This window comes from Sceloporus undulatus, chromosome 2, assembly GCF_019175285.1.
Source record: "Sceloporus undulatus isolate JIND9_A2432 ecotype Alabama chromosome 2, SceUnd_v1.1, whole genome shotgun sequence".
In the NCBI taxonomy this organism is placed as follows: Eukaryota; Metazoa; Chordata; class Lepidosauria; order Squamata; family Phrynosomatidae; genus Sceloporus; species Sceloporus undulatus.
The window spans coordinates 172,501,084-172,522,596 of NC_056523.1; the positions used below are offsets into that span (position 1 = coordinate 172,501,084).

General features: G+C 41.0%; 1 protein-coding gene across 10 annotated transcripts in view; it reads left to right on the top strand.

The window, feature by feature from the left end:
* The window catches only part of POU6F1 (POU class 6 homeobox 1), a 66,722-nt gene that overhangs the window by 39,122 nt on the left and 6,087 nt on the right, over positions 1 to 21,513 (top strand). For 5 of the 10 annotated variants that reach the window (XM_042449447.1, XM_042449441.1, XM_042449440.1 and 2 more), the window contains 7 exons: positions 7,961 to 8,015; positions 11,248 to 11,347; positions 11,778 to 11,982; positions 14,360 to 14,481; positions 17,581 to 17,806; positions 19,648 to 19,886; positions 20,959 to 21,087. In XM_042449447.1, coding sequence (XP_042305381.1) covers positions 11,294 to 11,347; positions 11,778 to 11,982; positions 14,360 to 14,481; positions 17,581 to 17,806; positions 19,648 to 19,886; positions 20,959 to 21,087 — 975 coding nt within the window. In that variant the 5' untranslated portion in view covers positions 7,961 to 8,015; positions 11,248 to 11,293. The other 5 variants (XM_042449442.1, XM_042449450.1, XM_042449449.1 and 2 more) reach the window with 4 other exon arrangements.

Consider the following 21,513-nt stretch of genomic DNA (forward strand, 5'->3'; position numbering starts at 1 on the left):
AAAAAAAAATCAATGCATGAATTAGAATAAAGGCTGGAAAGGTTATCCTTTTCTTTCTGCTTTGCTGGAAGGCAGCAGACTAGTAAATATATTCTGATGTTCTTTTCAATATAGAACAGAAATGCTGGTAATGCCTGATATATGTGATTAAACAAAAATACACCATAATTCTATTTAGTTTTTAAAGATCTGTATCAGGAAAGTTCTGTTGCAGAAGAGATATAGAAATAATGTGAAACATGTTTCTGAAGTCTGCAATCTTGAACGCACCTATCATGGAGTAGATCCTGTTGAAATCAGTGTGGCTTGCAGCTCAATGGAGATGCAGAGGATTACAATTTAAAGGCCTAAATGTAGGAATCAGATGTTTTCAAAGCATTTTTTGATAGAAGAAACTTACCTTGTGTATCATGCTTAGGAAAAAAATCATTCTTTTCTCCTTGTGATCAAATCAGTTACGTTAGTCTTTGTGCTGTGCATGAATATTCTAAGGTTCTTTCCCCCACATGCATGCACACACATCTTTTCTAGTTTCAGAGTGGATAACAACATGCTACTGGGTAATACAGTTTATGTCCCAGTCCCAGTGGAACCCAGTTCCATCTAATTGCCTACATTTAATTATTAGTTCTCAAAAGTAGACTCGCTGAATCAATTGTAACTTGGTAAATAAATATATATGTAAGTTCAGTTGATTCCATGGATCTACTCTAGTTGACGCTATCAGCTGAATGTAAGCTAATGTCTTCTGGTTTAGGTCGTTAGTGAGGCGTGAGCCTTGATAGGTTCAGCACAGAGTCTGAAATTGGTTTCAGTTATCATTAATGAACAGCTTTATTTGTCTGGCACAATGTCCTTTACAAAACACTTTGTTAATACAAATTGTTGCTAAAGCATATCTGCTGCAAGCAGAACTCTTACTCAAACTATTTCAATTTGCATTGGAAAAATATGCAAATGTATCTTATCTGTAACATGAAAAACCTGAATGATTGTGTCTTCTGCTCAAAGAATAAAAAAATCATGCTGAAACTGGATTTTGGAAATTCAAATTTAGATAGGTTAGCCACACATGCAGCCACACTGTAGAATTAAAGCAGTTTGACATCACTTTAACTGCCATGACTTCTCCTACTGAATGCTGGGATTTGTAATTTGGAGGTATTCAGCTTGATCTGTCAAAGACCTCTAAACTACAAACCCCAGGGTTCTGTAAGATAACTCATGGTAGTTAAGATGGTGTCAAACTACTTTAATTCTGCAGTGTAGCTATCCCCCTAGTTAGCCTTGAAGCTTATTGGTTGCTTCTCTAGTAGCGAGCGAATAGTAGCTTCAGTTTAATGAGTGATGAGACCATCATAATTCTAGCCATACCCTCACAGAAAAGTATGTATTTGCAGAATATATTCATATAAAATTTGAATTCTGGGTACAGAATTTGTGTTTTCTGGTTACAATATTAGAATGCTAGTTTCTTAAACATGGTGTTTCCAGGTCTTTATTACAATCATTGTTTCCTAGAATATGTTGCCTCTGTGAGACTTCTCTCGTTTTGTTAGATTTCAGATCAGATCAAACTTAAACTTGCTTGTTCAGAAATAAGCCTCACAGCGTTATTTTCGGTTTCTTCATTTCCCCCTTAATACGGTTGGTGATGTGAGATTGGAAGGAAAACTAATGGCTAGGATGCGAACCAATATTATTATAATATAAATGGGAGATTTAATAAAAATTAGACTTGAAAGAAGGAACAGCGGTAACTTATTTAGCATCCAATCATATATTAGTCTGTTTAGATGTAAGTTCCACTGTGTAGAACAGGATTTATTCCTAAATAAGGGTCAACCCTAGTTAGTACCAGGAAGGGAGACTACTAGGAAATACCAGGTATGATGTAGAGGATATTCAGGGGAAGGCCATGGCAAACTCCCTCTGACATTTCCTTGCCTAAAAAACCAATCAAACCCTTTGCAAAATTCATAGGCTGACATAAAAATGCCATATATGCTCATCTATAAGTCTAAAAATTTATGCCCAAAAATTGACCCCAAAATCCTAGGTCGACTTATTTATGGGTCACTGTGGTAATGTGATAGCAGTTCTTTCAGATTTTCCCATGCAGTTTCTTTCTAACCTGAGTCAAGCAAATAGAGTCCTTGGTGATTGATTGATTGATCATTGTTTGTTTAACAATCCCTCTCCCACCCTCCAGTGAGATTGAAGGCTGAAACACTGAAGCTTCATTGATTGCTGTTTCCCTCTTGCCACTCACATACACACACTGAGGGAGCTTCCAAGTTTTATACTTGACCTATCCACGGGTCAGGTCAAAAGCCATAATTTTGGTCCCCGAACTGGCCCTCATCTTATACATGAAGTCAACTTATACTCGAGTATATACAGTACATACTTTTACTTAAGTGGTATTCGGGGCTTCATTTGTATAGTGCACCCGCGCCATACGCTGAAGCCACACTGTAATGAAAAGAATGGCGCGTGCACTGCATGCACGAGCCCCATTGTTTTCAATGGGGCTCGTGCATACATGGTTTTTGCCATACGCGTATCCCCCAGGTTCTCTTCTAAGACATTTCCTTGTGCTGTGGGTAAGTTTAGCATATTATGTGCTTTCATTGTAAACCTCCACTACTGCCCTTGTTGCCTCCCTTAAACTAGAAGTGAAGTGCACCTTTCTCATTGCCCATATATGCCTGGTTTAACACACACCACTTGTTTTAGTTGATTCTAATAGTTGAATCAAGTGGCTGGATATGATGACAGCTTACTTCATAGCTTTATTTTGTATGCCCTCACAACCCAAACATCTTTAAGCAAATGCTATCTATCCTTATGCTTTGTAAATGTGTTTTCAGAGAAGCTGCCAACAAAGGCCTTTGTTAGCCAGCCCATCCAGGCATAGACTTTCCAGGAATGAGAACGAGTCATCTCAAATAAGATTAGAATCTGGGAAGTAGCCAGATATGATCCAAGGATGTCTGCAATGGTACAGCTCAGCAGCTTTCCCCATCTGTTTCAATTATTTTTACAGCTAGCCATAACATGGTTGTATGTGGAACTTTTGTTGTTATTCAGCCACATTTTGGATTCCAGGGATGAAATACAATTATTTCAGCACTGCATGTTTATGGTATATGATAAATGCAGCTTTTAAGATAACTACCACACCTACTTTGAAGTATCTGTCAATATTTTAAAATGCAAGAGACAGATTAGGGGAACTGCAAATGGAGAGTTCTAGAAATGGACAGACGTGTTCTTTAATTTCAGTCTCTCTGACTAAATAAAACTTAAAACCACCACTTAGTCATCTGGAACTACTGAAATCAATACAAGTGTTTGCTTTATTGTAGATATAGTGTGCCTTTCCTAACAATAGGGGGGGGGGAGTCTGTTCCAGACTCCCTCTCTCACCTGTGGATGGCAAAAACTGTGGGACCTCAAATCCCACTGTATTTAATGGTGCTGCGTGTGCAGGCAGCCATTGAAATCAGTGGGACTTGTCATCCACAGATGCTCAAATCCGCAGGTGGCAAGCCCACAGTTAGGGCAGAAATGCTGGAATTTGTTGTAAATGTCCATACATCAATACTGTTTCTAGGAGAGGTAATGCTGGTTTTTGGGAGGCTTTTGAGGAACATTCCCCCCAATGGGTCATTGTGTCATAAGAAGAGCTGTGCTGGAGCACATAGAAAGCCCATCCAGTCTAATGTAACAACAAACAACGGCCTCTTATTTCTCTTTGGCTGTGAAAAATCAATCTTGCTGGGTCTACCAGACAGGTGTTGGTGTGTTGGGGGTTACTTAGTTAAACCAGCATTGTCCTCAAACAGTTTGGAAGCCTCTGTTTTCAAGACTAAAAATGCTCAATGTGCCAAGAATGGGTTTTGGTCTTCAGAACCTTTGAAGTACTGAAGTCACAGAGCTTGGAAAGTGATTTGTTCTGTGACTTGCTCTCGCATCCATCCACCTCTGCTGATTTGTCACTGTTAACATTGCTACATACCTCATTACTTTTTCATTCCTTTTTGTTGTGGGGGCAAAGCGGGGAAGCCTTATGTCTGATAAGGGCATAAAACCTGAAGAAGTTTTAGAAACTTCTCTAAAATACCATTAAATAACTAGAAAACATTATTTATCTAACAACACCCTCCCCTCCCCCCCCACTATTCCTAGTTGTTATAATACTTAAAAATGGCTTGGCTATGTTCTTGTTATAAGACAGAAAGCCTCATTACATGTTAATTAGTGATATGTGACTGACTCATTAACTTCCAAGCTCACTGATGTTATTTAGCAATTGGGAAGCATGACCTAACATAAGTGAAATATCTGCCTCTTTTCAAGCAAAGAAGAGAAAATGGTCTGAGTGCAAAACAGGCAAGTAGTCTCTCTTTGTGGCTGATACCAAGAAACTGTTCTAAGCGTGCAGTCTTGTCACATTAGAGATATGGTGCTGGAGAAGAGTGCTAAGAATACCATGGACAGCCAAAAAGACAAACAAATGCGACCTAGAACAGATCAAGCCTGAACTTTCCTTGGAAGCCAGGATGACTTAAGTTGAGGCTTTCTAGTTTGGCCACATCAAGAGAAGGCACAATTTGTTAGAAAAGACTATAATGTTAGAAAAGGACAGTAGAAAGAGAGGAAGACTGCCCACCAGATGGATTGACTCAATCTGGGAGGCCATGGGCATGAACCTGCAGAACCTGAGCAGAAAGGTGGAGAATAGGGAGAAATGGAGATGTCTCATAGGTCATCATGAGTCGAAGCCACTAAGAACAAACATGTCACATATCCTGCTCTTGTTCAAGAGATTTCACTGTTGGTCTGGCTGGTTATTCTGTACATCCTTCTTTTGGACAGACCCAAGTTTGATATTTATGAGATTAAGGCATCTAGCATGCATTGATCCTAACACTAAATTGCTGTTTTGTAATCTTTCACCTTGGCTTTCCTTGTTACACTGAAAAGACAAGAAAGGATGTACAAACAATGTTTTTTGTTTTGCACTGCATTATAATAGGCCAAGGTAAATCTCATGCGTCTTAGATTTGGAAAAAGAAAGTTCTCTTTTCACAAGTTACATGAGAAGCATTATTATAGGAAGCAGTCCCTCTATCTAATTGCTTTCAGCTATCTTGACAACAATCATTTGTCTCCAGCTTGGAGGAGCATTCCTGCATTGGTATACAATAGATCCTGGCTTACAGTGTGCTTAAAGGCCAGTTCTTGTGGGATTTAAACTGGAGATCTGGGGCACTAGTTAAATCCTGACAGTTCTCTGATGCTAAGCAAAGGCATCTCCACAGGCAGTTCGCTTCTTACCTGTGGTGTGTTGAAGATAAGATTCCCTCTGGAATGGTATCTGAGACTGTTACATTTCTGACTCATCGGCACTTGTAATTAAATTTGGTAATTATATTCACCATGAGGCTCCAAGTATTGCAAATCACCCTCTCCTTTTTCTTTTTCTCTTTTGCGCATTTCATGTCTTTGTCACCATCTGCTTTGGAATGGCTGTTTTTCTTGCAGTGTACACTTAACATTGCCATCTGGGCAAAATTATTTGTCCCATTAATTGCAAGAATGTGTGAAGTAGCAAAACAAAAATCCTACTACAAGCCGGCAGAATGTCTGCTAAATGAGATCCAGCCCACTTGTGAGCTGCAGAACATGCACAGAGCTTGACATTATGAAATGTCTATTTTAATAGCCTCTCTTGCTAATTGGTCTCTGCTCCGCATCAAAAAAAATAGCTCTCTGTTTGACTCTGTCCCATGGGGAGGGTCTGAAACGATCTGAGTATTTTTGCAAACGATAACTATCTTAAGCGTGAATGTTGTCATACTGTGGCTATCTTCATGCTTCCATGATGAGTTTCATACTCATGAATGTCTGATTCTAAGAATAGCTCTTTGATTGACTTTGTTACTACAGTGCTGTGTAGAGAGAAGGCTCCTGGTGGGGGGCAGGTTTGTTTTTATTTCTCTCTTTCCCCCCCCCCCCCCCACCGGCATGTATATACTAAAGGCTTAAACTAACAAAATAGTCATCTCAGGGATGGTCCTATTGTTTGGGGCAGATGGGATTTTGTCCACCCAGCATCCAACTTTTTTCCTCAATGCAATGGGCCCTTGGTATCTGCTGGGGTTTGGCTCGAGGACCCTGGTGGATACCAAAATCCATGGATATTCAAGTCCCATTAAATATAATGGCACAATAAGATGATGTCCCTTGTATAAAATGACAAAATCCAGATTTGATTTTTGGGATTTATATATTTTAAAAATATTTTCAAACCATGGGTGCTTGAATCTGTGTATATGATATCCGTGGATAAAAAAAATCTGTAGATATGGAGGGCTGACTGTAACAGAGAAGTAGAAGGTGTACGTAGACTTTGCAAAAGAGGAAGTTAAGTGTCAAACTAGATCAGGGGTTCCAATCCTTTTTGACTCGCAGCACCCATTTTAGAATCAGTTTCTATGGCAGAGCCCCTAAAAGGCCTACCCTATGTCTTACAAATTAATGGTGTTTAGGAATAGTGTTATGGCGGGCGGGGGGGGGGGGAGAATGGGAGAGATTATAATTTTCCTGGAGCGGCCACAGAGCACCTGGGAAGTGCATGAGGGCACTAAGGGCTCCTTCAGAGCACAGGTTGGGAACCGCTGAATTATTTTGGCTCCATCTCTGGTGGCCCCTCAGTTTCACTTGCAGTTTCCCCATGGTTTGCCCCACAAGTCCTACTGTGTATCACCTGTCACTAAGGCATTCCCTTTCTGAAGGCAACTGCAGGAACCATAGTTCTTTGCATAGTTCTGTGGATCACTGACAGTCTTCCCAGCACTCTCACTAGACTACAGTTACCAGTGTCTTGTTCTGGACAGCTGACATCTATGAGGCCAACAAAGCAAACTGCAGTAAGTGAAGAAGAAATACAGTATGTGACAGAGCTGCCAGGCAAGCAGTAAATCAAAGTGGGAGATGGGAGTTTGGTGGGTTTAATGTTTTGCAGGACTTGGACAGCTCCCAGGGAATGAACTTGTTCCAACAACATTGATAATAGAGATTAGCATTATGTAGTGATGTAGCCGTCCAAGACTTGACTTAAACAACATCACTACAGGAAACTAGATTTCTTTAAACTTCATATTCTGTTTGGGTTCAGAATCTAGGACTCTATATAACTGTTGGCATCAGAGACAAGGAATGGATCAGAAGCCTCATTAGTTACTTCGTTTCTTTTTGCAAACTATGCAGTTGGGATGAAGGTGGGAGCTGGTGAATTCGCCACCACTTGAAGTAGGAAGGTGTAGTGCAAACACTGAAGTGACGCATCTGTGCAGAGGTGTGTGGCTGCTTGAGTAGGCTGCTTGATCTTTTACCTAGTTTCTGAACATGTGAGATTTCTCAAAGAGGGGGCCTCTGTAAATCTTTCCACAGGTATAATCTCTGCAAAAGTAGCATCACACACAATCATAAAATAGTAAGACAATGGTAAGAATCATGCAGTCCTTCAGCTATTGTTAGATTCCAACTCCCAACATTTCTCACCATGGGTGATGGGGCTTGCAGCCCAGCAGCATCTGGAGTGTCATATTGTTCTCAACTCTGCTATATTTTATCATATTTGATACTGAGATCATTTTGTTTGCATGGTGTCTGCTGCTTTGGGTTTTCTTTTGAGAGAAAACATGGAATAGAATAAATGATGATCAGGATGATGAGGACACATTTCATAATGTGTGAAATAGCCCAACCTGATATACATATACTTTATTATAGTATAGTACGCACATCTGCATTGTAGAACTAATGGAAGAATTTAAGTAAAATACAATTGTATCATTCTAAGTTAAAAGGTGATTTTATAAAGCATCTGTTGCTAGATAAATATTTCATTGTGCTAATACTCTCCTGCCCTTTCTCTTCATCTCAGAGGTATTCACAAAATATCAACCCATGCAGATACTCCAAAGGAAGACTATAGCAAGGTATTTCTTTTAAAACTGGGGAGGGGGGGCTTGCTTGCTAACCCCATTCAACATAGTTTGATACCTTTCGTGTAAGAAGTAGAAGATAAGCCAAGAAGTAGAAGAGGAGAAAATGGGAAGAGATATAACATGCACATTTTAATAGTTTGTCTCAACTGTAAATATGGCTGTCTTTCTAGATCCCATTTCTTGCCAAACACAGGTGAGACCCTAATCATGTTTCTGAATTATGCCACTTCAAACGGCCAGGGTGGAATTCATATACTGAAATGTTTCTCTGTGTTAAAAATATTAGCTGCTTTCATGTAGAAAGCTAGAAGAATGCCAGCCTGGTACACAATGTAGAAAACCTGGATATGATAAAAGTGCTAAGAACATCAAAATGTATCAGGACCATCTAATTTTAAGCTTTCAGAAGACAACTGGTCAATGGGAAAGGGGAACATGTGACCAGACTTCATTCTAAATTAAGGCTGTGGAGAAACTGGGGAAAAACAACTCATCAAAGAGATTACAGTTTGAAAGTCTGAAGAATTGCAGACTTTGATTCTGCCCCTGTGAACTTAAAGTAGTGTCTTCAAGTGGTGCCAGTTTAACAAGTACAGTGGTTGCAACTTGTGGTCTTCAGGGTAGCTGCATAAATAAGAACACTTTTTTTGCATGCATCAAGTAGATTTGAATGTCATCCAAGCAAGCTGGCTAAGTGAATCATAGAGACCCGCCTTATAAAAAATGCATAAGACACTTATAAATACAATTACCTTTCCTCAAGGTAGTAAAGGGACAGTACATGACCCAATAAGCTAATGAAAAATTTGGAAAGAGTCCTGCCCAATCCTTTCTGCAAGTCTATCAGAGGTATCCTTTCTTTCCATACACATACATTCCAAATTATGTGGCCCAAAACACAAAATAATAATAACCTAAAAATAAAGCTGGAAAAATTACTTTTTTGGGCTACAGTTTCCAGAATCTCCATGACAGTTTGGCCAATAAAACTTGAAGATGAACTTTGACACCAACAGTGAAGTTCTAAAAATATGAATGATAGCAAGTACAAGCTTGCTGAATTGCTTCTTTATTGATCCCAGGTGCAGAAACTTCTTTAAAGGTTTGAAAACACAGTAAAACATTTTGTGCATCATATCATAAAGCTTGTTTGACCTTTCCTGTGGTAGCAAGATGGGTTCATGGGTTCACATTCCCTAAAAGGCCTTGAAGGTGGCAGTTTGCACCATTACTGACCCTGCATTAGTTCCTGTTTTGGGAATTTTGTAGGTTCAGCACCAGCCATCAGTAGTGCTTCCTGTAGGTTCAGTGAAGCAGTAACATATCCAGTATTGCTAATGCTCTGTTCTAGTGAGAGGACCGACAAAAGTTGCCCTGTGCTGTTCCAAAGCCAGGAAACGGTGATGATGGGCTTCAACTACCCCAATATCTGTTGGAAGAGAAATTCTGCTAAGCATGGAATCTTCAAAAATTTCTCCATGTGCCATCACAGACTACTTCATTTTTTGAGAAGATGGATGAAGGAAAAGGGGATCACATTCCTTGATTTGAACTTAAATAGTAGAGAAGAGGTTGTCAATGAGATTAAGACAGCAGGAGTTTGAAGTAAAGTATAATAACAGAATTCATTATATTATCGAAAGTCAGATGTGAGCATAGTTGATTATTTATCCATTCCTGGCCACTGCTGAAACTTGGGCATGCAGGCTCAGAACTGAGTCAATGAAAACACCCAAGCCGCTGTGAGTCTGAGATTTCAGGGACAGTGTAACCCCATCCAGCACAGGCAGAGTCTCTGTTTTGATGTGTCTTACGAATAACCAACAGCACCTCTCTCTCTCTTCTGGATTAAGTTTCAGTTTGTCATCTAGTTTTTACTGGTAACAGATATTGGTTCAGTACAGAAACAACTTCCTTAGAATCAAATGGAGAGAAGAGATAAAGTTGGGTGTCATCAGTGTATTGGCAACATCATACCCTGCCAGAATTCCAGCCCTGCTCTCTTTCAACCCAGCTACTTATGCTGCCCATGGATAAACCAAACTGGCACAACTTAGTTGAAATCAGCACAGGAAATTATGCTAATGAGGGGGGAAGGAAGGGCTAAAGAGCCTTTTGTAGATGTCCCAAGAGAGAGATGAGGCGCAGAATAGGAAAGGGTTCTGCTGAAGTTGCTGCACACTGGGGATGAGAATACTGAGGAATGCTTTGATGGAGTGATTTTGGAAGTACAATAAGTATTGGTAGTACTGTGGTAATTCCAAATATGACCCCTCTTAAAAAACTGAGATGAGCCAGCTCATAAGATTGGGTTTTAAACAGATTTTTTTTTTTAAATACACATAAAAAACAGACAGGCTTTGTAGTGCTATTTTTTTTAAAATCCAGAGAAATGATGGATCACTTGAAAGACATTTTAATATGGTTGCCATATTGATGTTTAGCCATCTCATTCCACATGGGCAGATTAATTCATCTCATAGGCTTTAGACCTCTTCCAGGAACAGGATGGGGCCACCATCACTTCTATGCTCGAAGCAGTGTGGCAGCCATGGTTCTCTTTTTGAACTCAACACTTCAGTGATGATGCTTGAAGTCAGTTGTTCCAGAGGAACAAAAATCTGTTGAGATGCCCTGAAGGGACTGAATTGTGAATACAGTGAGCCATCCCCATTTGCTAATATTAGAGGCACAAGACCCTTGTGAAAGTGGGAAAACTGCAAATAAAAAAACACAGTATTATTATTTTTTTTACTTCTAAGAATCTCTAGGTGTTCCAGCACAACTCTGTTATCCAACATCTGGCAGATGTTGACCATAGAATTATACTGGAGGACCTTCAGATAGCAAGATTGGTTGGGGTTTTTTTTAGGAATCTCTAGGTCCTCCAGCATGACTCTGTCATCAACCTCTAGCAGAGTCATGCTGAAGCACCCAGAGATTACTAGAGATAACATGTTAATTAAATCTGAAAATAATCAAATCCGCAAAAGTCAAAGCTACAAGTGTGGAGGGCCAGCTGTAGTATGATAGGCTAGGACAGAAGGCAATGGAAGATCTAGACACAGTGACATGGGTGGTTTAATGAAACTTTTACTGGATTCTGAGGAATTACAGTCTATGGATAAACTAGATTTGTGTCAAACCTCTCAGTAGGGACCAATGAATGCTCTCATTTCATTAACTGCTACCCCAGTGACCTTTGCATTTCTCTCTCTTGCAGTATGTGACCCACCAGAAGTTGCCACCCTATCTTCCATCAATCAGTCATGGACACTAAAACTGTACCCCCACAAGAAGCCTCCTTGACAGTTAATGAGCAGGTATGTACCACTTCTGTCACCCCAGTGTCCCAGGGATGGTAGGCATTGAGTCTACAGATGTCACAGTAGAACCTTGGACAGCGTTTCCTAAACGTGGCCACCATCAGGGACTGTATATGTGGCCACTAAGGTGTCAGTTTGATTTTTATGGGCCAAACTACAGCTTTCTGCAGGAGATCCATTATATTCTTCTCTTCCTCCTCTCACTCTAGATATGCATATATGTATGAATACACACACATTGCTGGTCCTGCTATTATTATGTGCCTTTGAGCTGACTTCAATTTATGGTGACTGTATTATAGTTTTCTTGGCAAAATTTACTCTGAGGATGTTTGCCATTGCCTTCCTCTAAGGTTTAGAGGGTGTGCCGTTTGTTTTGAGGACTTGGGTCCATTCATGTCCCTCTCATTTTTTGCTGTCTCCACAGGTGATTGTAATGTCAGGTCATGAGACGATTAGAGTGCTGGAGGTAGGTGTGGATGCTCCACTCCCAGAAAAAAATGAAGGCAAAACTGTGAAACAGACAGCAGTGGCTGGAGGAGAGGATCATGGGAGTTCTCCTTTAAAACCCAGTGGAACAGGAAGGGAAGAGGCAGAGAAAAACACAGAGAAAGTGTGCAGAGAATCAGGGGGTAAGTAGCACTTACTGCTCCATTTGTTTTGTTCTCCCCACTAATGCTCTTGATCCAGAAACCACATTTGGAAGTAAGAACTAGAAATAACACACCAGCTATATTGTACTAAGTGACAATTTGTGAGGATATATATCAGAAATATGTCAACTAGAGAGTGACTTCTCCCCTGCTCAAATTCTCCCATTCTCCCATGCTGCTCACCAAGCTTATAATCTTCTACCCACCCAATTGAGAACTGTTACTTCCTTGGCCAATTTTAAGACCAGGTTGAAGACAACTTCGTTTAAAGAGGCATTCCATATCACTAACTGTTAATTTTTCATAATGTTTGTTTTTTTATTGTGTGCTTGCTGTATTATTTTAGAGATGTTTTAATTTTGTAATATTGATGTTTTAGACTGTCTGCCTTGGCAGTTTTTTATTCTTATTTCATTTTGATTTCTACTATGTAAAGCACTGTGTAAATCCTACAGCACTTTATAAATAAATATTAATAATATAAAATGGCAAAATCAAGGTTTGCTTTTTTGGAATTTATATATATATTTGAATATTTTCACGCCATGGATGGTTGAATCCATGGATAAGGAATCCATGAATATGGAGGGCTAACTGCATTCTGTGATCAGCAAATGTCTCACTTCTCTTGGAATACTAAAAGGATTAATACTGGTCAGGCAGTGTGGTGTAGTGGTTTGAGCACTGGACTAGGATCCTGGACATTAGGTTTCGAATCCCTGTGAGACCATTTGGTGATCTTGGGCAGGTGACACTCTCTCAGCTTCAGAGGACAGCAAATACAAACCCCTCTGAACAATTTGTGTCAAGAAAACTTTGTGATAGATGCACCCTAGGGTTTCCATAGGTTGGAAATAACTTGAAGGCACATAGCAACAAACAACAAGGATCCTGCAGTCTCCAGTCCAGATCTGGGCCTCAGTGCGTTAGAACATGGGCTGCAGAGGTCTCTGAAAGTCACACCCTCAGCAAACAACACTTAGTGTGGGCCACCTCACATTTGTTTTTCTTTCTCCTGGTCGTTGTCTGTACAGTATCTCTCTCATTCCCACTAGAGTGACAGCGGATGCTTCCAGATGGCTGGCTGCTGATGTACCAGTTACCAGACATAGTGAAGTTCTCCTATATATTCTATGTTAATAGATTTTTATGTAATAAGGTGGTGGTGGGGAAGAGAGCCAAGGAAGTTGGTGTCAAGGAAGAGGGACAGACTTCTTGTTACAGATCTTCATTTGTGGGAAATATGTAGGAATAGTGGGAAAGATGGCAAGATTGCAAGTGGCAGAAAAACAGTCAACAGAATTGCAGTTCATAGGCAACTGGCCAAGGTAGTGTTTGACAAAGCTAGGACAAACTGGGGCACATACAAGTGGGGCAAGTGCACAGGATTAAGAGGGGAAATCCAAGGCAAGTGGCCAAAGACTAGTCAGAGGACTCCCAACTGGAGAACAGTAGTGAGCTTGTGCATATTATATAGAAGGAAGTGAGTGTTGATTGTTTCTGCTTGATCATTGGACTTCCTGACCCTTGTAGATGTGGTTAGACTGTAATTCCTAGCATTCATTTTCATTGGTTATGTGGACTAGGGCTGAGGGGAGTAACAGTTGCCTACTCTAACTTAGAGCAACTAACTGGCCAGGAATGACCACTGGGGACTTTTTCAACATGGAATAGGCAAGCTAAAGCAACATATCCAAGTGGTATTCCTGCAATTGCATTCATTGTATAGGCCTGCTAAAAATAATTAAATAGAATCCCCTTTCAAGTTCTCCGGTCATGTGTTCCTCCGGACAAAATATACATGTTTGCAAAGACCATTGATAGTTCAAAGTTTACAAATGAAGAGCTGTATCAAGAAGTCTGTTTGATTGTTTATCTGGATTTTACAAAATTTAGGGAAGGAGTTGTGCAGCCAAGCAGATGTTGTTGGACTGCAAGTAGCCAGCATACCTAATGGTGAGGTGTCGCAGTTCAGCAACATCCGGAGAGTAACATATTTCCCACTCCTGCTCTGTGAAATTTAGGAAGGTAAACTAGGCAAGTTTTCAGCTGGAGAAGATGCTTGTAAAATTTTTATAGAATGGTTTTAAAGTCGTCTTCCAGGAGGGACAATCCAGAACAATTGCCCTTCTCAGAAAAGGGGGTGAGTGGATGAAGCATTTAATACTTCTTTGCAGCGATTTTGCTACCTGAAATTGCTCTCCTGTGGCTCCTCCTTCTAGGAAGGAAATGGCTGTCAGGCTGTGCCTTTTGAGTTATTCATCCAGTCTTCACCCAATGGGACTAATTTAATATGACATTCTATGGCTCAAATCCATATAGGAAAACAAAGTGGCTTGTTTTTTTCCTTCTCAAGGTGAAGCAAAAACATTGCCTGAAGTAGCTCCTGCTCCTATCCCTGGAGTGCTCCCCTTCAGCCAAGTGACAAGCCACCAAACACCAACTCTAACTCCCGTCACGGTGCAAGCCACACCACAGGTAACTATCCTACAGTTCTGTTTTGGGTATATGGGAGGTAGTCTAATGGCCAGTGAACAGAGGAAACAGTGCATTCAATTTCTGCAGGGAAGGGAGGGTGGAAGCATATAGCAGTTTCCTTGGAGTAGTCAGATATGGCTGCCATGTTTATGTTGAAGCAAAATTGCTAAAAGGCTCCTACTTTGTAGGATCCTTAGTGTTCCAGAACGAACCCACCCAAAACTACCTGGAATTGTACTGGATTATTATCATCAAGTGCTGTTGGAGATTGTTTGTTCTGAAATCTAGGATACTGTTCCAGGTTGTGGAGCTCCAGTGCTCTAGACTGTATTCCCCTTTACTAATAACCATTGAACCAGACTTTGTAGAAATCAAATGCACTCTTCCAGTGTATGTGATAGTGGGTGTTCAGTTTTTGCTAGCATAGTGGGATCGCTGTGGGATACATGCTATGCAGAAATGCTGTACCTTGTCAACATACAATTTATGTTATGGTTTCTACTCTCTGTGATACACAACAAAGCACTCACCATGCAATAACTTGCTAAGGAGATAAGAAGCTTCAATCCAGTTTGTAAAACCTGGTTTCCCTGATTTATTTTAAGAACAGATGCTTCTCACACATTTGCAGTGAGCAAGATGCTGTCCCTCTCCAATCCTAGGAAAATGGAAGGAGATCTCGGGGCCTTTCCGCACAATCAGTAGATGAGTAAATGGATATTGGTTTTTAATCTGGATGCACACAGTCCAAAGTTGTTAGGGTTTTTTGTGGTTAGGTATGTGTTTTTCAGCATTCCACCTACATTATTTTGTACCTGGAGGGGAGAAAGTGTATTTCCTTCTCACAGCTCTGTACTCAAACCTTGCTAAGGAAAACATGTAGGAACGCTTAAAGCCACAGTCAAGTAGTAGAAGTGGTTAGAATGTGATATTTAGTGATGATCTTCTGAGGCTGCTGCCACACTGTAGAAATAAAACAGTTTAATAACTACTTTAACTATCATGGCTCCGTCCTATGGAATCCTGGAATTTATAGGCACCAGTGCTATCTGACAGAGAAGGCTAAATATCTCACACAAGTATACCCCGCAGCTTAGAAACAAGAGGACTACTGCACCAATCTCTTTTAAAAAGAAGAAGAAATTTCAAATGTATCATTGAAATTTATTCCTCTCTCCCCTGCAAAATAGCCATATGCATTTAATAATTAACAACAGGGATAGGGAGTGTCATTTCTACAGATAATGTTAGACTGCAACTCCCACCAGTCCCATCAAGCATGTGCAGTGTTAGGGATTCAGGAGTTTGTGTTCAACGTCTGGAGGAACACATGTCCCCCATTCCTTCTATTAGGTTTTTTTCCCCTCCACCCACCTATTACAGAGGGAAAGTAAATATTTTTAAGTTACTTTCCAGGAAAAGGAAATTTTAAAGGAAAAAACTTAAACATCTCAAATGTTATGCTGCTTTCTTTCTTTTTTTTAAGGATAAAACTGGTTTTCCACAGCATCTTTTCATCTTTCCTTGTACCATATCTTCCATCTCATATACACAGCAAGACAATAGTCATTAAACTGAGATACTGGTATCCTACTTTTTGCTTTGTATTTTGATTTGAGGAGGTTTCTCACATGGGATAATACAGACATCCCTTCTTATACACAGATTTGTTATACACAGATTCAAGCATCCACGGTTTGAAAATGTTCAAAAAAAAAGTATAAATTTAAAATATCAAACCTTGATTTCCCATTTTTTATAAGGGATACCATTTTGCTATGTCATTATATTTAATGAGACTTGAGCATCCACGGATTTTGTTATCCACGGGGCATCTTAGAACCAAACCCCAGCATATAACAAGGATCCACTAATTCATTTGATTCTGCGGAAAGGCCTTTAGACTATGCCAGCATGAGAGAGATACCCCAATGCTAAATCATTCTTTTCCTTATTCTGGAGACTTTGAGTGTCTAGGAATTAGTGTCCCAAATCCTATCCCATTTTGTGGAAACTGGGATCCACAAAAGAATTGAGACCAAGGCACTGGGAAGGAGATCTTTTGATGCAGTGGCTTGACATTAAGAGGATTATCTCCATGCATTTTTAAGAACTATTAAAGTCTCCTTCCATGTTCCTGTCCTTCTAAGAATACTCTGCCAGGCAATTTGCATCTGCAAAGAAAAGCAAAATATTTTTACTTGTCAGATAAGTGCATCAGACTGCCAGCATATACAGTATCTGATGAATAGATGGCCTGTCAAGGATGGCTTCAGTCTATCACCTGTAATGGAGCAGACATGTTTACTACAGACCTCTGTGGGGAACAAATACAGCATTACTTGCAGTGCATACTCCAAACACCTTGTACCACATTGGAGGGAGGGGAGTTGCTTTTTATAGTAGGACTCTTTCCTTTTCAATCACACCCACAGGGGGAGCAGTAATCAGCAGCTTCACCAAGGAGGTGGTACAATTTGCACCAACTTCTCCCAGGATATTGTCCCAGAAGAAAAAAAATTGGTGCAGACACACACTTAGATTGCATCTACACTGGAGAATAAATGTTATTTGACACCATTTTAACTGCCATGCCTTCGTTCTATGGAATTCTGGATTTTTAGTTTTTTGTGATATTTGGTCTTCTCTGTCAGAGAGCTCTGGTGCCACAAAAACTACAAATTCCAGGATTCCACAGGAAGGAGCTATGGCAGTTAAAGCCAAACTGCATGAATTCTGCAGTGTGGCAGAAGCATTAGACAACTAAGGTTCACTGTCGTTTGCTAGCAAGGCACCATTGTGCTTAGGGGGCAAAACTCTAGGCATCCTAGAGTGAGTTGTCAGGGTTGTAAAAGATGCTTCTGTCACACATTTAATGTTGACATTGAAAGCAGCCCCCACTTGGATGTTACAGAGCTGGATCTGCCCAGCTGCTGGCATGGGGGGCAAAGCCACACAAGGGCACAGCTCAGGCGGGCGCCTCCTGGCTGGGCTGGACCTCCTGTGGGCTTGCTGACGTGACTGCTGCGCTGATGCTGTCTGCAGTGGCGTTGATCATTTTTTTCCCTTTTCTTTTTTAAATCTTGTTTACTTTTGCAGGTCTTGACTCAGGAAAACTTAGCAACAGTTGTGACAGGCGTAATGGTTCCAGCAGGGGCAGTTACTCAACCTCTTCTTATCCCCATCAGTATTGCAGGTCAAGTGGCAAGTCAGCAGGGGCTGGCTGTGTGGACATTTCCTGCAGCAACGGTCGCTGCCCTACCAGGATTGACGGCTGCCTCTCCTACTGGGGGAATTTTCAAATCACCTATAGCCAATTTGCAAGGTAACCACCGCCTCCTAGAGGATCTCTCATTGGGATGGTGATCCACTGTTTGGGCAGGACCACACTAGGAAGGTCCTGAGGCATTCTCTGCCCTTTCAGAAATTAGGGGTATTGGCTCAACATCCTGCTTTGAAGGAGAGGGGCTAATTTAAAGGAGTCACTGGTAATGTTTTTAGCTTCATGAACTGAGAGGGGCAGACAGTATTGGTCTGTAATGATGACCATTGCTTTAGAAGGGGATTAGACAAACTCATGGAGGATAATGCCTACCACAGCTGGCCCTGGATCCTGGAACCAAACTCAAGCAGATGCCAAGGGCCCACTGTACTCAAAGTGGCTGTGTAGTAACCACAGTATCAGAGACAATATGGCACTTAGTACCAGTTGCTTGAGAACCTGAGGGGGAGATGGCTGTTGCTTGTGAGCTTCCCAGAGTCATCCCGTTGGCCACAGGCAGTTCTCTTGCGTTCTTACTGTTCACCAGTCTACTGACCATGGTGAGTCAGTGTTTGTATTAAATTTAAAGGAGTGATCATATCCAGAGTTACAAAGGGATGCATTCCCATATCTGCTATGTTAATTGAAAAGAAACATAGGTGGGTGTGGGGAGTCCATGTGTGTAGGAGACTTTCATCGGAGCCTTCATACCCACTGCAAATTTGGTTGCATTCCATCAGCATGTGCAGTAGCTTATATCTCAGGTCTTATGGTCAGTTTTCTGGCTGAAGATTGCACATTTGGCTGTTTTACTGGGTTGTTCAGGAGAGGATGCTCTTGTCAGTAATCTCTGCAAATTACTTTTGAGAAGTATTAAGACAGCAGCACCAAATCAAGAAAATATAGCCAAGATAGGGTTTCTTCTTCCATTACAGTTTGTAATAAGGGAACCTATGAAGTAAAAATTCCAGGTGGTTGTAGCTGTTACTGATTGTGTAACAAGACCATCTTGTGGCCCTGTCTTGGGCTTCTGCTTACTTGCTTCCAACAGAACTTGATTATAGCTTTGCATTTGCAGTAAGGAAGCTAGAAAATAAAGGAAGAAAGACAGTTCTCAGTTTGATATAAATGCCTATACCATCATCATTTGGAATGATATATCACCTTCTGTAATGTATCTTGTTTATTTCAAGACAGTGTAGCAACACGAGTCTATATGTAAAGCATCTGTTCTGTATTTTATCCTTAAGTATGTTCCCCACCTCTAGACCATAGGTGTAAATAACTTCTGCAAGGTAGGAGACTGTGATGGCATTCCAAACCCATGAAGATCTTGAAAATGGGAAGCACATACCTACAATAGTTTTGAAATGAAATTGTGCTTCTAGAATCACTGTCATAGTTGTGTTACTTCAAGTCATTTCCAACATATGGTGACCCTAGGGTGACCCTATCACAGGGTTTTCTGGGGCTGAGAGTATGTAACTCTCTTAGGGTTATCCAATGGGTTTCCATGGCCAAGCAATGAATTTAATACTGATCTCCAGAGTTCAACACTCAACTCTCAAACCACTATTCCATGCTGGCCAGGAGCATACATTGTTTTAAAGCAAAACTACAGGGGGTTTTGGCTGCAGTTGAGCATTGCAGCAAAATCAGAAAAGGCAGATGGGTGTGGGTGGATGAGCAGGTGGCTGGAAAAAGTGGGGTAGACAGCCATACATGTGGCCCACTTTAACCTCCCAGCCTTAGACGTGCACACATAACTGTCCCAACTATTTACTCTTGGTTTCAAATAGGAAACAATGTGATGGGATAAAGAAAACAGATTGGTAGAAAGAAAAGCATAGTATCACCATGGCAATAATGTTGTGACTCTTCTTCCATTTGTCTCACTCCCACAGCTGCTGCAGTGCTGAACACAGCAATACAAGCCCCTTTGCAGTCAACTCAGCCGGTCCAGGCACAGCAAACAGTTCAGCCAAGGCCAGCAGTCCAAACACAGACTGTGTTCCAGCCACAAGCTCAGCCAACCATTTTGCCACAGTCTACTGCAGTGTCCACATCACCAGTTATCAAACCATTGGAAACTCAAACTCAAATAACGGTTCAGCCAGCGGGATTTGCCTTTAATCCTGGAATAGTAAGGAACTGAAAAATACCACTGAAGAGGACTTGTTAGCTAACTCAGAAATCTGGGGACTGGGTGTGTTGGTGTTGATGGACAAGCTTCTAGTGGAACAAACATAGTCCTGTTCAGGTCTGCTGAGCTATGTATAGTTTAGTGGTAAGGCGGTGCATCTTCTGATCTTTCCAAAGAAGTTCTGCAATTTGTTTCCATTATTAACATGAACAGCAGCTCCTGGGATATCTGGCTACCTATTACCTGTTGAATAGATATCAACAGCGAAGAGTGTCCATTTGCCTGTTAACATTTGCATTGGTTGTGGCATCTCTGGTATAAATCCTCTATTCACAGCCCGCATGCACTGTTCACAAAGTCAGGTTTTGTGACTGTAGTGATATGTTATTGGCTCCTTTTTGCATCCAGAGGGCTGGATGCATCCAGAGGGCTGGGGGGGGGGGGGAAGCACAGTGGAAATGATTATATGTTGCCACACTTTTAAGAGATCATTTTATGCTGTCAGGGTGGCCATTCATCTTAATCAACAGCTATACAGTCCTTTAGAACAGTGATTTTCAATTTTTGGCCATTCAGTTGTTTTGCACTTCAGCTCCCAGAACCTCTAACCATTGCTGGCTGAAGCTTTTGGGAGTTGTCATCCAAACCACCTGGAGAGAACTAGCTTGAGACCCATTGCTCTAGATCAGGGCTGGTGGGGGACATGTGACCTTAGTGACATTTTGAACTGTATTTCCCATTAGCCCCAAACAGCAAAGCTAAGGGTGAGAGGTGGGAAGTTGTAGTCCAGCAGGGCTACATGTTCCCTGATCAGAGCAGAAATAGCCAAGCAGTAGACCAGACTTGGTGTGCTTCATCTAATTTCTTCAGGGTCTTGAATCGGGCTGGAAAGTTACTAGTTCATCATCCTTGTTTTTGAGTGTGTGGGACACTTTATCTGCTATGTATTACTGTCATTTTCATACTGAAGAAAGCAAGGGAGACAGCTGAGGCAGAGAAATCAATCTCAAGGGATGATGGAAGACAGAGAGCAATATAAATTTTGATCTTTGGCTTTTGTTTTCTCCTGCAGATCAGTGCAGCTTCTCTTGGGGCTCAAACACAGCTTCTCAGTTCTCTGGCTGCCACACCAGTGATTGCAAACACAATTCCCAGCGTACAGGGGATTACTGGGCAGATTCTGACCAATGCTCAGGGTCAAGTAAGTGTTACAGGACTCAAGAAACACACTCAAAGTAACAACAGGCCCAGCTCTTTCCTACTGGAAAAGGACACATTAATGTTTACCAGCCTTTTTTTCAAAAAAAGAAAGAAAAGGATATCTTCAAATATTTCATTTACAGTGGACCCTTGGTATCCACTGGGGCTAGTTTCCAGGACTCTCCGTGGATAACAAAACCTGTGGATGCTGAAGTCCTATTATATACAGTGGCCTAGAAAAATGGTATCCCTTATATAAAAGAGCAAAATTATGGTTTGCTATTTGGAATTTATATATTTTTTTTAATATTACCAAGCCGTAGATGGTTGAACCTGTGGATGAAAAATCTGTGGATATGGAGGGCAAGCTGTATATATGTAAGTTTAACAATCTTGAACAGAGTCCTGTTGAGCAGTTAAGGATATG